At 45.6% G+C, this 13,160-nt stretch overlaps 1 protein-coding gene across 1 annotated transcript in view; it reads left to right on the top strand.

Moving 5' to 3' along the window:
* Positions 1–5,433: 5,433 nt before the first annotated feature.
* FGD3 (FYVE, RhoGEF and PH domain containing 3) overlaps positions 5,434–13,160 on the top strand; it is a 34,397-nt gene continuing 26,670 nt past the window's right edge. The window contains exon 1 of the mRNA XM_007468164.1: positions 5,434–5,904. Coding sequence (XP_007468226.1) covers positions 5,434–5,904 — 471 coding nt within the window. The remainder of the gene's footprint in view (positions 5,905–13,160) is intronic.

Below are 13,160 nucleotides of genomic sequence, written 5' to 3'. Positions count from 1 at the left end.
CTCATGATTCTGGGGCTCGTGGGGTGCATTCCCATGGCTCTCACTCAGGGTTTCTCTGGGACTGTCACCAGTGAGGGCTGGAACTGTTTCAAAGTCTTCTTCTCAGGCTCACACATCTGATGGCTGCTGCCAGCTCTCAGCTGGGGCCCCATGTGCCGGGGCCACTAAGCCATGTCAGTGACAAGACAGCAGAGGTCTCTGCCCACTTGGGGCCTCCAGGGTACCAGGCGACAGGCAACAAGTGAGATGGGCATAATGGTGGTTTTAGTGGGGGTTCCTACACTGTTTCCAAGGTGGGGACGTCCAGCAGCAGGTGGAGCGGACTTGTGGCCCATCTGTAAGACTATCCCTGCCCATCTCAGGCAGCTACCAAGTGGTTCAGAGACTCCAGGGCGGGCACCACAGCATTCATGCTACCCCATCCAACTGGCTACTGTGGATGGAGCCACCTAACGGTCCACAACGCACTGGATAGTGGGGCACATTTAATTTCTCTGTACTTCTCCAGTCCCCACACCTCCCCCAGTCCCAGGTTTGGGGCCTTTGATGCTGGGTGGTGGCAGCCTCGGGTGTCAGGGGCCCTGGGTCCTGAGTTCGGCAGCAGGCTCAACTCACCTAGGGTGGGCTCCCTCAGCTCAGGCTTCTAAAGGGAGAGCTGAGTGGCTGGGAAGACAGAAATGACAAATGCTCCTTGGCTCCTCCGTGATTACATGTCCCTGGCCTTGGGCATGTCAGAATGAGCCCGGAGCCCAGTCCAGGGGGTTCAGAGCACCATGTCTGGGGGACCCAGCTCCTGGGTGCTGATTACCCCAGGCCAGCATGGCCAGGGTCAGCCTTGGCATCCTTGTCTGAAACATGGAATGTCACCCACCTTGGTGATTGTGACTGAGCAAGGGTACAAAAGCACTCAGCACATCTCCTGGCACAGAGGGTGTGTGGGTGTGTATATATAATTGGATATATGTTTATATGTATTTGTGTATGTGTGCATGTGCATATGTGTATACACATGTGGAGGCATGTGTGTGTTTATGTGTGTCTGTTGGGCACCCTTGAACATGTGTTTCCTCTCCCCCAGCCCTACCCTAGCCCCTGACTCCTCTGAGCAGTGTGGCGGGGAGGCTGGAACTGGACTGGCCTGCCCTGCACTCATTTTGGCCTTGGACAGGCAGCAGGGAGACCAGTGCTGAGGTAAGCGAGGCTGTGGGCTGTATCCTGTGGCTTCCCAAATCAGATCAGAGGGTCGTCTGATCTTTAGGAAGATTGCTCTGCAACCAAGACCTTCCTCCACCACGTACTCTGCTCCCTGGAGGATGTCTTTATGCTGAGCCCTGGGCTTCGCAGTCTGGCCGAGCATGGTTCAGCTGCCCTTGCACTAAAACCCTTGGAAGATAAGATGGTCATGGCTAAAGGGCCTCCAGAGGAAAGGCACACTTCCTCCCTGTGAAGGGCATCCAGGCAGGCCAGCCTCCCCAGCCTCTTGGCCTGCCACACCCCTCACCACCCTCCTCTACATGATTCATTGTCCCTTCTGTAACAAGGAAAATGACACTTGGTGAGTGTCAGCAACTCACCAAGTTTGCACAGCTCGGAGGTATCACCTTCCACAGGGTATAATCAACATACAATTAACTGCATATGTTTAAAATGTACAATTTGACGTTTCAACATACACATATACACCTGTGAAAGTGTCACCGCTGCCAAGATGATGAGCGTAGTTGTCACCCCTTGAAGGCTTCTCTGTGTTCCGTTGTAACTCCCACACCACACCTACCCCTCCTTCCAGGCAACATCCCTGTCTGCTTTCTGGCACCACGTGTTAGTGTACATTTCCTAGAATTCTATGTAAATGAGAAAAAAGTAGGTGCCTTTTCTTTTGTCTGTTTTCTTTCACTTGGCATGATTATTTCTAGATTCATCCATGTTGTTCAGAAGTATTCTCTTTTCCCCTCAATGGTTGAAAGATTTGTGTAGAATTGGTATCAATTTTGGTCATTATTTTTCTCAAATATTTTTCAAGCTCACTCCTTTTTTGAGACTCCACATATATATTCTGGTTACACAGATATTATGCTGCTTAAAGTTTTTCCACATCTCACAATTCATTCTCACTCTTTCATTTTAGATAGCTTCTATTGTCTCTCTAAACTCACTGATTTTTCTTCTACAGTATCTAATCTGCCATCAATCCCTTCCAGTGGGTCTTGATCACACACTTTGTGGTTTTCATCTCCGGAAGTTGGATCTTTTTTTAATTTCTTATGTTTCTACTGACCTTTTAAATATAATGCGGGTAACTGCTGCTGCCTTAATGACCTTGTCCTGTCTGGTAATTCTAACATCTGTATTATATGTGGGTCAATTTCAACTCACTGCCTTTTTCTCCTCACTATGGGTTGTGTATTCCTGCCCTCCGTGTCTGGTAATTTTTGGTTGGATGCCAGACACTATAAATCTCACCTTACTGGATGCTGACTATGTTTGTGCTCTTATAATTGTCCTTAGGCATTTTTTAGGGAGGCAGTTAAGTCGTTTGTAAACAGATGGACTTTCCTGTTAAAATTCATCAGTATTTGTTAGGTGGGACCTGAGCAGAGCTCACCATGGGGCTAATTATGCCCCACTCTGAGGCAAGACCCTTCCAAGTTCTCTAACTCCCTGTGGATCTTGGAGTTTCCAGTCTAGCTGGTGGAAATAGGCATATTCCCTGCCCTGTGTGAACACCAGGTGATGTTCCCTCTGACCCTCTCAAGTAGTTCTTTCTCCAGCATTGCAGTTTCCTCACACATGCACTGAGCCATCTCCGAGGGCCCTTGTCAGCTCTCTGCGCTCTCTCTGTGCAGCTCTCTCTCTAGTGCTCTATCCTGTGACCTCCAGCTGCCTTCGTGTTCCTGGACTCCCAGCTCTGTCTCTTTACTCAGGATTCTACCTGAGATCCCCTTCTCTGGGCAGGAAGCTGGGGTGAGAGAGGATCATTGCACTTGTACCCACCTTTCAGGAGCACCGCGCTTTGCTGCCTGCTGTAAGGTGTCTCTCAACTGTTGTTTCGTATGTTTTATCCATGATTTGGTTGTTTCCAGTGAGAGAGTATCTCCAGTTTCTATTATTCCATCTTGACCAGAAGCAGGAATCCCTGAGGTGTGATTGCAGCAGGTTCCACCTGGCACCAGATGGCTGTACTGGACACACCAAAGCTGAGTGCGTGGCCTGCATTCCATCTGGCATATTTTGACTGCTGTGTCATGTCTGATTTCTGGAAACTGGAGTTTATCACCTGTGCTATGAGAAAAATGTAGCAAAGCATGCATTTTCTGTTTAGAAATCTTGATATTTCTCCCCATTAAGCTCTTTAAGAATGTGGCAGTAGCCAATACTAAATGTGCACCCTGCACTGGTTTTGGTGTCACTTAAAGAAAGGTCCAGGGCTTCCCTGGTGGCGCAGTGGTTGAGAGTCCGCCTGCCGATGCAGGGTTTGTGCCCCGGTCCGGGAGGATCCCACATGCCGCGGAGCGGCTGGGTCCGTGAGCCACGGCCGCTGAGCCTGCGCATCCGGAGCCTGTGCTCTGCAACGGGGGAGGCTGCAAGAGTGAGAGGCCCACGTACTTCAAAAAAAAAAAAAAAAGGTCCACTCAGAAGAAATCTGACTGCACTGGAAGGCAAGAGCGCAGGAGACTATCATGGGGGCTGCAGTTGGTGCTTGACTCCTGGGGCCTCGCCAGCCCTCAAGGCCGTGCATGCACAGAGGTGGCTCATGCTTCTCTTCTGAGCACACTCTGACTGGAGGCCCTTCTGCTGCATGGGTGGCCGAGGCTCAGGCTTCAGGACACCTTTTTGGTTGTGTGTGTTGCAGGGAGGGAAAACTGCATCTCCACCGATGGTTCTTTATTTTGTTTAGCAAGGGAGGAAGGGAATGTGTGAAGAAGCCACTGGCAGCAGAGCTGAGTGAGTGCCTGTGTCTGGGAGGGTACGTGGAGTTGCCAGCCAGCTCTCCTCAGACACAGTGGGCACTGCACACTCAAGGGGACCCTTTCTCCCTGAGTCACTGCATGACTGGGGACAAGCTCAGTTCTGGCCCCAGTTTTAAGCCAGGGCCTAGAAGCTGCTGCACTGGGGCCAGGGACTCAGCCATGCTCCATCCACCCGCAGACCTCTCTGACCTGCCCGGGGGTCTCCTGCACTGGGTGGTGGCATGAAGATGCCCTTCCATGTTCTCCCTTGAGTACTGGGTCTGTCACCCACGCTGCTCCAAGTGCCAGTGGAGAAGGTGGTTTTCATTCTCCTTTCACGTTTTTATTTTTAGAACCTCCTGAACTGCTCCACTTCAAAACTGCTGGGCAAGAAAAAGATTTTCAGCAAATCCCCCCGGCCCCCCAACCCTGTGCAAGGCCTGGGCTGGCCAACTCAAAGGACCTGGAACGCAGCCAGCAGGGAGCCTGGCACCCACCCTTCCACCGCAGTGTCCTTGCGGAGTCTGACAGCCTCAGGTAACCCACCTATTGCCCAGGAATAAGTGACTGCCGCTCCTGGTCCCTGACCTCCTCTGCAGCTCCACTGGGGGTTCAAGTGGAAGATTTGGGGGAATGTTAATCTCCTCCCAGTGTAGTCTCACCTTTGAGCCTCTCTGTGCACCTAGACTGACACTTGAAGGTGCCTTTCCTCCACGAAGGTTTCCAGAAGAGGCACCATGTGAGGGCATGAAGTAGCTCCAGTGCTTAGCAGGAAGAGGAATTGGGAACCAAGATCCAGCCTCCTCAGCCTCCAGGCCTCTGGAAAATGACAGGTTACCTGTCAGACAGAATATCGACAGTGATACTGAGGGAGGGTCTCGATGAGGATCCTGCCTCACCTCAGAGCTACATGGTAGGATAGAGTGCCACGTACGCCAAAGCACAGTACAGACCAGATTCACTGTGCTCATGGTGGTTATTGCTATTCTTTTACACATATATTCTGAATTCATTGAGGGGCAGGTAGCTTCACGCTACAAAATTCATTCCTCCCTCTCCTTTTTCTTTCACTCTCTCTTTTTTTTTCTTTCTTTCCTTCCTTCTTTCCTCCCTTCTTTCCTTCCTTCCTTCCTTCCTTCCTTCCTTCTTTCTTTCTTTCTTTCTTTCTCTCTTTCTTTCTCACTCTCTCCCTCCCTCCTTCCCTCTCTCTCTCTCTTCTTTTTTAATGAAGAAATTTATTTTTAGAATAAAATGCTTTCCATTTGCCATTGTCCCAAAGCCTGCCTAGTCAGGACCCAGCTGAGGCTGACCAGGGTGTTCACTTCACACTCAGCCCCAGGCCCCCTCCTCCGTGTTGATTTTCTCCAGAGGGCCCCACCTGGGGGCTGGTCCATGGCCCAGCTGGCATTGACTATGCTCATTTCTCCCTGACAGGAAGCCCCCAGCCAGCCCCTCACAGAGCTCAGAGAACTCAACTTTGAGGATGGAGCCAGGAGGGGTGTCCTCAATGCCCCCAGCCCCCATTGCCACCCGGGGGGAGCCGGATGCTGGGCCTAGCACCTCCTCCCTGGAGCATCCAAGCACAGACCCAGGGAAGCTCCAAGCGCTCCCTGTTGGGCCTGGAGCCCACTGTGGTGACCCTGCCTCCGGGAGCCCTGGCAGCCAGGCCTCTGCGGGGGACGTGGGCTCTGTGAGTGAGCCCAGCAGCGGCACTAAGATCCCTAACCGGGACAGCGGGATAGACAGCCCCTCCTGCAGCGTGGTCGGCGAGCACTTCTCCTGCGAGGACGGCAGCGAGGCGGGCCCAGGCCCCACCATCAAAGGGCTGCACCTGGAGACAGCCCCAGGTGGCAAGGCCCCACGGGAGGAGGCCGATAGCGATATGGGCGAGGGCAGCAGTGAGGAGCCAGACCCCGAGAATAGCCCCTTGAGGGCTGATGCGGATCCAGCCAAGGTAGGCCACCTTCCCGTCCCAGGTGTCAGGGGCTGCAGAGCTCTCCTCTGAGGGTATTTGAGGTTTACAGTGCCATCACCCAGGCCTGGTGCCAGTAGCAGGGTGTACACTCAGACACCATGCTCAGAGAAGCCCCTGCTATGGGTTGATGGGCAGGCTCTGGGGAAGGACCACGCAGGCAGGGGTCTCCCTGACACATCAGACAATGATCTCACTCCCAAGCCTTAGTTCCATGGCCCCACGGTGGCACAGGGACCCCACCCCAGGGTGGCTGTGGCGGGTCCAACTTAGTGGAGACAGTGCTTGCTGCCTGCCTTGCAGAGCCCCCATGAGGAAGACAGCATGCTTGTCACCTTAGTTTATGAATGGGGAAACCCTAGGGTTTCCCATGGTGTGTGGCAGAGGCAGGAAGGGAGCCCAGGCGTGCGAGGGGAGCCCCGTGCAGATGGCTCTGGGAAGCAGGTGCGCCCACCTGTGGGGGCTCGGCCTTGCAAGAAAGCTCATCTGTGTCCCTTTAGCGTTTTGGGCTCTGGGCTCTGCTCTGGGACTTGTGGGGACATGGAAGTAAAGCCGACAGCCCCGGCTTAGACAGACCGCCTGGGCATGGGAGGAGAACAGCGTAGGTGAGCTGCAAGTGACTGGGTCCCAAGACAAGCACAAGTGGCATTTGGCCAGGGTCAGACCTGCTGGCTCCTGGTAGAGATGGGATGGACTAACATGGCCGCATCAAGAGGCAAGCTTCGTGGGCAAAGGGCAGCCACAGGCCTGCACTATTGAAAGCCAAATTCTCAGCGAGTGGGCTGGGGGCATGTTTTAATCTAAGTTTTATTATTATTCAGGAATGGTGAAGCCAACAAATCAGGAGATGACTGCCATTTAAAGACAGTTTATTACTCATAGTTCCTGAGAGGAGGGGGCACACCACACCATGGGGAACCAGAGGGAGAAGCACCAGGGTAGGGCAGGAGGCAGAGGGAGTGGAAATTGTGAGCAAGAGTCTTTTTTTAATCATGTAATGATTTTATTCTTTTAATTGAAGTATAGCTGATGTACAAATACTATATAAGTTACAGTAGAGTCTTTATTGTGGTTTCTGAGGAAAGGGATGGGTGAGACAGGGTAAGCAGGCTTAAGATTGGCCAGTTTGAATAATTTCAGTGGGTTCTGTGCACAGGGGCTGTCCCTGGATAGCTCGCGTAATTAGGGCAGGGGAATTGGGGAAAGCAAGTATAAAGAAGGTGGTTGGGTGTGGGCTCTGGATGGGTTGGTCTGCACTTGAAAGACATTCTTGCCAGCAAATCCGTTACATCTCTAGGAATCAGCGAACCCTGGGAGGGACAGTCCCTCCAGGGTCAAAAAGGCCCCAAAGTTTTGGTATCAGGATAATGCTGGTCTCATGGAATGAGTTAGGAAGTGTTCCTTATTCTTTAATTTTCTGGGAAAAATTTGAGAACAATTGGTATTAATTTCCCAGTGAAGCTATCTGTTTCTGGACTTTTCTTTGTTGGGAAGTTTTTTATTGCTTATTTAACCTCCTTACTTGTTATCGGTCTGTGCAAATTTTCTATTTCTTCATGACTCAGTCTTGGTAGGTTGTGTGTTTCTAGGAATTTATCTATTTCTTTTAGCTTATCCAATTGTTGGCATTTAACTGTTCAGAGCCGTCTCTTCTGATCCCTTGTATTCAACTGTAGTATCAGTTGTAATATTTCCTCTTTCATTTTATTTATTTGAGTTCTCTCTCATTTTTTTGGTAAGTCTAGCTAAAGGTTTGTTAATTTTGTTTACCTTTTTAAAAAACAACTCTTAGTTTTGTTGGTTTTTCCCCATTGTTTTTCTACTCTCTGTTTCATTTATCTCTGTTCTAATCTCTATTATTTCCTTCCTCCTGACTGCTTTGGGTTTAGTGTGTTCTTTTTCTAATCTTGAGGTGTAACGTTAGGTTGTTGATTTGAGATCTTTCTTCCTTTTACATGTATGCACTTACAGCTATAAATGTCCCTCTTAGCACTGTTTTTGCCACATTCCATAAGTTTTGATATATTGTGTTTTCATTTTCATTTGTCTCAAGCTATTTTCTAATGTCCTTTGTGACTTCTTTGACTCCTGTTTAAGTGCGTATTGTCTAATTTCTACAAATCTGTGGATTTTCCAGTTTTCCCTGTGCTGTTGATTTCTAGTTTCATTCTGTTGTGCTTGGAAAAGATATTTTATATGATTTCAATCTTCTTGAATTTGTTAATACTTGTTTTGTGGCCTAACACGTGGTTTGACCTGGAGAACGTTCTGTGTGCACTTGAGAAGAATGTATGTTCTGCCGTTGTTATATGGAATGTTCTGCATATGTTTGTTAGGTTCATTTGTTCTACAGTATTATTCAAATCCCCTGCTTCCTTATTGATGTTTTGCATGTCCTATTCGGTATTGAAAGTAGAGTTCTGACATCTCCTACTATTCTTCTGTTGCTATCTGTTTCTTGCTTCAATTCTGCCAAAGTTTGCTTCATATATTTAGGAGCTCTGAGGTTTGATGAATAAATATTTATAATTGTTATATCTTCTTGGTGAATCGGTCCTTTTAACATTATATAATGTCTTTCTTTGTATTGTGTAATGGTTTTTTAATTTAAAGTTTTTTGTATTGTGTAATGGTTTTTTAATTTAAAGTCCATTTGTCTGGGGCTTCCCTGGTGGCATAGTGGTTGACAGTCCGCCTGCTGATGCAGGGGACACGGGTTCATGCCCCGGTCTGGGAAGATCCCACATGCATGGAGCGTCTAGGTCTGTGAGTCATGGCTGCTGAGCCTGCGCGTCTGGAGCCTGTGCTCCACAATGGGAGAGGCCACAACAGTGAGAGGCCCGCGTAGCTCAAAAGAAAAAAAAAAAAAGGGCATAAAGTCCATTTGTCTGATGTAAATATGGCCACTCGTGATCTCTTTTGTTTACCATTTCCATGAAATATCTTTTTCCATCTTTCACTTTCAGCCTATGTATGTCCTTAAATCTAAAGTGAGTTTCTTGTGGGTAGCATATAATTGGATTTTATTTTTAACCTGTTCAATCAATCCATGTCTTTTGATTGGGGAGTTTAATTCATTTACATTTAAAGTAATTACTGGTAGGGAAGGACTTACTATTGCTTTCTTCATTGTTTTCTGTATGTTTTGTAGCTTTTTTGTCCCTATCTTACTGCTTTCCTTTTTTAAGTTTAATTGATATTTTTGTAATAATATGCTTGATTCCCTTCTCATTGCCTCTTGTGTATATTCTATATATTTTTTCTATTGCCATTACATAAAATAGTTAAAGTTATAGTATTTTATCTTTTTAAAGATCTTCCATCTGCTTTTTATTTTTTATTGGGGTATAATTGCTTTACAATGTTATGTTGGTTTCTGCTGTACAACAAAGTAAATTAGCTATATGTATACCTACATCCCCTCCCTCTTGCACCTCTCTCCCACCCACCCCCATCCCACGCATGTAGGTCATCACAGAGCACTGAGCAGAGCTCCCTGTGCTATACCACATGTTCCCACTAGCTATCTGTTTTACACATGGTAGTGTATTTATGTCAAACCTAATCTCCCAATTCATCCCACCCTCCCCTTCCCCTTCCCTGTGTCCACACATCTGTTCTCTACACCTGTATCTCTATTCCTGCCCTGCAAATAGGTTCTTCTGTACCATTTTTCTAGATTCCACGTATATGCGGTAATATTTGGTATTAGTTTTTCTCTTTCTGACTTACTCCACTATGTATGACAGACTCTAGGTCCATCCACATCTCTACAAATGACCCAATTTGTTCTTTTTTATGGCTAATATTCCAGTGTATAAATATGCCACATCTTCTTTATCCATTCATCTGTCGAAGGACATTTAGGCTGTTTCCATGTCATGGCTATTGTAAATAGTGCCGCAATGAACATTGGGGTACATGTGTCTTTTTGAACTATGGTTTTCTCAGGGTATAAGCCCAATAGTGGGATTGCTGTGTCATACGGTAGTTCTATTTTTAGTTTTCTAAGGACACTCCATTCTATTCCCCACAGTGGAGGTATCAATTTACATTCCCACCAACAGGGCAAGAGGGCTCCCTCCCTTTTCTCCACACCCTCTCCAGCATTTAGTTTTTGTGACTTTTTGCTGATGGCCATTCTGACTGGCGTGAGGTAATACCTCATTGTAGTTTTGATTTGCATTTTTCTAATAATTAGTGATGTTGAGCATCTTTTCATCTGTATAACATTTTATTTTAAGCTGAACAAAACTTAACTTCAATGATATACAAAAACTCTACTCCTTTACAGCTCCCCCTGCCAGACACTCTGTTATTGATGTCACAAATTATGTATTTATATATATAGTATGCAGTTTCACATAGATTTATAGTTTTTAAATGTTTTTGTCCTTTTTGTGTTATTTTCTGCCAAAATTATGATAGTACAGGTTACTATATTTGTTCATGCCTTTACCTTTATTGAAGAACCTTATATTTTTGTACAGCTTCATGTTGCTATCTACCATCTTTTCACAACTTGAAGGACTTACTTTAGCATTTCTTGTATAGCAGGTCTAGTGGTAATGAACTCTTTATCTTCTGTTTATTTGGGAAAGTCTTAATTTCTTCTTCATTTAAAAAATATTATTTTATTATTTTTTATTTTATAAATTGGAGTATAGTTGCTTTACAACATTGTGTTAGTTTATGCTGTACAGCAAAGTGAATCAGCTATACAGCTACATATATCCCCTTTTCTGGATTTCTTTCTCATTTAGGCCACCACAGAGCACTGAGTAGAGTTCCTTGAGCTATACAGTAGGTTCTCATTAGTTATCTATTTTATACATAGTATCAATAGTGTTTATATGTTAATCACAATCTCCCAATTCATCCCATCCCCCCCTTCCCCCTTGGAATCCATATGTTTGTTCTCTACTTCTGTGTCTCTATTTCTGCTTTGTAAATAAGATGGTCTATACCAATTTTTTCAGATTCCACATACATGCATTAATATACGATATTTGTTTTTCTCTTTCTGACTTACTTCGCTCTGTATGACAGTCCCTAGGTCCATCCATGTCTCTACAAATGACCTAATTTTGCTCCTTTTTATGGCTGAGTAATATTCCATTGCATATATGTACCACATCTTCTATATCCATTCATCTGTTGATGGACATTTAGGTTGCTTCCATGTCCTGGCTATTGTAAATAGTGCTGCAGTGAACATTGGAGAGCATGTATCTTTTTGAATTATGGTTTTCTCTGGGTATGTGCCCAGTAGTGGGATTGCTGGGTCATATGGTAGTTCTATTTTTAGTTTTTTAAGGAATCTCCATACTGTTCTCCATACTGCCTGCATCAATTTACATTGCCACCAACAGTGCAAGAGGGTTCCCTTTTCTCCACACCCTCTCCAGCATTTATTGTATGTAGTTTTTTTTCTTCTTCTTTTTGGCTGCTTTGGATCTTCGTTGCTGTGCACAGCCTTTCTCTAGTTGCGGCGAGCAGGGGCTACTCTTCATTGAGGTGTGCGGGCTTCTCATTGTGGTGGCTTCTCTTGTTGTGGAGCATGGGCTCTAAGTGCGCAGGCTTCAATAGTTGTGGCTCACGGGCTCTAGAGCGCAGGCTCAGTAGTTGTGATGCATGGACTTAGCTGCTCTGTGGCACGTGGGATCTTCCTGGACCACGGCTCAAACCCATGTCACCTGCATTGGCAGGTGGATTCTTAACCACTGTGTTACCAGGGAAGTCCTATTGTTTGTAGATTTTTTGATGATAGCCATTTTGACCAGTGTGAGGTGATACCTCATTGTAGTTTTGACTTGTATTTTTCTAATAATTAGTGATGTTGAGCATCCTTTCATGTGTTTGTTGGCCATCTGTATATCTTCTTTGGAGAAATGTCTATTTAGATCTTCCGCCCATTTTCAACTGGGTTCTTTGCTTTTTTGATATTGAGCTGCATGAGCTGCTTGTATATTTTGGAGATTAATCCTTTGTCAGTTGCTTCATTTGCAGATATTTTCTCCCATTCTGAGGGTTGTCTTTTCGTTTTGTTTATGGTTTCCTTTGCTGTGCAAAAGGTTTAAGTTTCATTAGGTCCCATTTGTTTATTTTTGTTTTTGCTCTCATTACTCTAGGACATGGGTCAAAAAAGGTCTTGCTGCAATTTATGTCAAAGAGTGTTCTTCTTATGTTTTCCTCCAAGAGTTTTATACAGGCTGGCCTTACATTTAGGTCTTTAATCCATTTTGAGTTTATTTTTGTGTATGTTAGGGAGTGTTCTAATTTCATTCTTTTACATGTAGCTGTCCAGTTTTCCTCTTATTGAAGAGGCTATCTTTGCTCCATTGTATATTCTGGCCCCCTTTGTCATAGATTAGGTGACCATAGGTGCGTGGGTTTATCTCTGGGCTTTTGACCCTGTTCCATTGATCTATATTTCTGTTTTTGTGCCAGTACCATCTGTTTTGATTACTGCAGCTTTGTAGTATAGTCTGAAGTCAGGGAGCCTGATTCCTCCAGCTCCAATTTTGTTTCTCAAGATTGCTTTTGCTATTTGAGGTCTTTTGGGTTTCCAAACAAATTGTAAAATTTTTGTTCTAGTTCTGTGAAAAATGCCCTTGGTAATTTGATAGGGATTGCATTGAATCTGTAGATTGCTTTGGGTAGTATAGTCATTTTCACAGTGTGGATTCTTTCAATCCGAGAACATGGTATATCTCTCCATCTTTTTGTGTCATCTATGATTTCTTTCATCAGTATCTTATCGTTTTCTATGTACAGCTCTTCTACCTCCTTAGGTAGGTTTTTTCCTAGGTATTTTATTCTTTTTGTTGCAGTGGTAAATGGGATTTCCTTAGTTTCTCTTTCTGATCTTTCATTGTTAGTGTATAGGAATGCAAGAGATTTTTGTGCATCAATTTTGTATCCTGCAACTTTATCAAATTCATTGATTAGGTCTAGTAATTTTCTGGTGGCATCTTTAAGATTTTCTGTGTATAGTATCATGTCATCTGCAAACAGTGACAGTTTTACTTCTTTACCAATTTGGATTCCTTTTATTTCTTTTTCTTCTCTGATTGTCATGGCTAGGACTTCCAAAACTATGTTTAATAATGTTGGCGAGGGTGGGCACCCTTGTCTTGTTCCTGATTTTAGAGAAAATGCTTTCAGTTTTTCACCATTACGAATAACATTTGGGGGCTTCCCTGGTGGCGCAGTGGTTGAGAGTCCGCCTGCCGATG

Source organism: Lipotes vexillifer, unplaced genomic scaffold (genome assembly GCF_000442215.2).
Source record: "Lipotes vexillifer unplaced genomic scaffold, Lipotes_vexillifer_v1.1 scaffold466, whole genome shotgun sequence".
In the NCBI taxonomy this organism is placed as follows: domain Eukaryota; kingdom Metazoa; phylum Chordata; class Mammalia; order Artiodactyla; family Lipotidae; genus Lipotes; species Lipotes vexillifer.
This window is presented reverse-complemented; position numbering and strand designations above follow the sequence as displayed.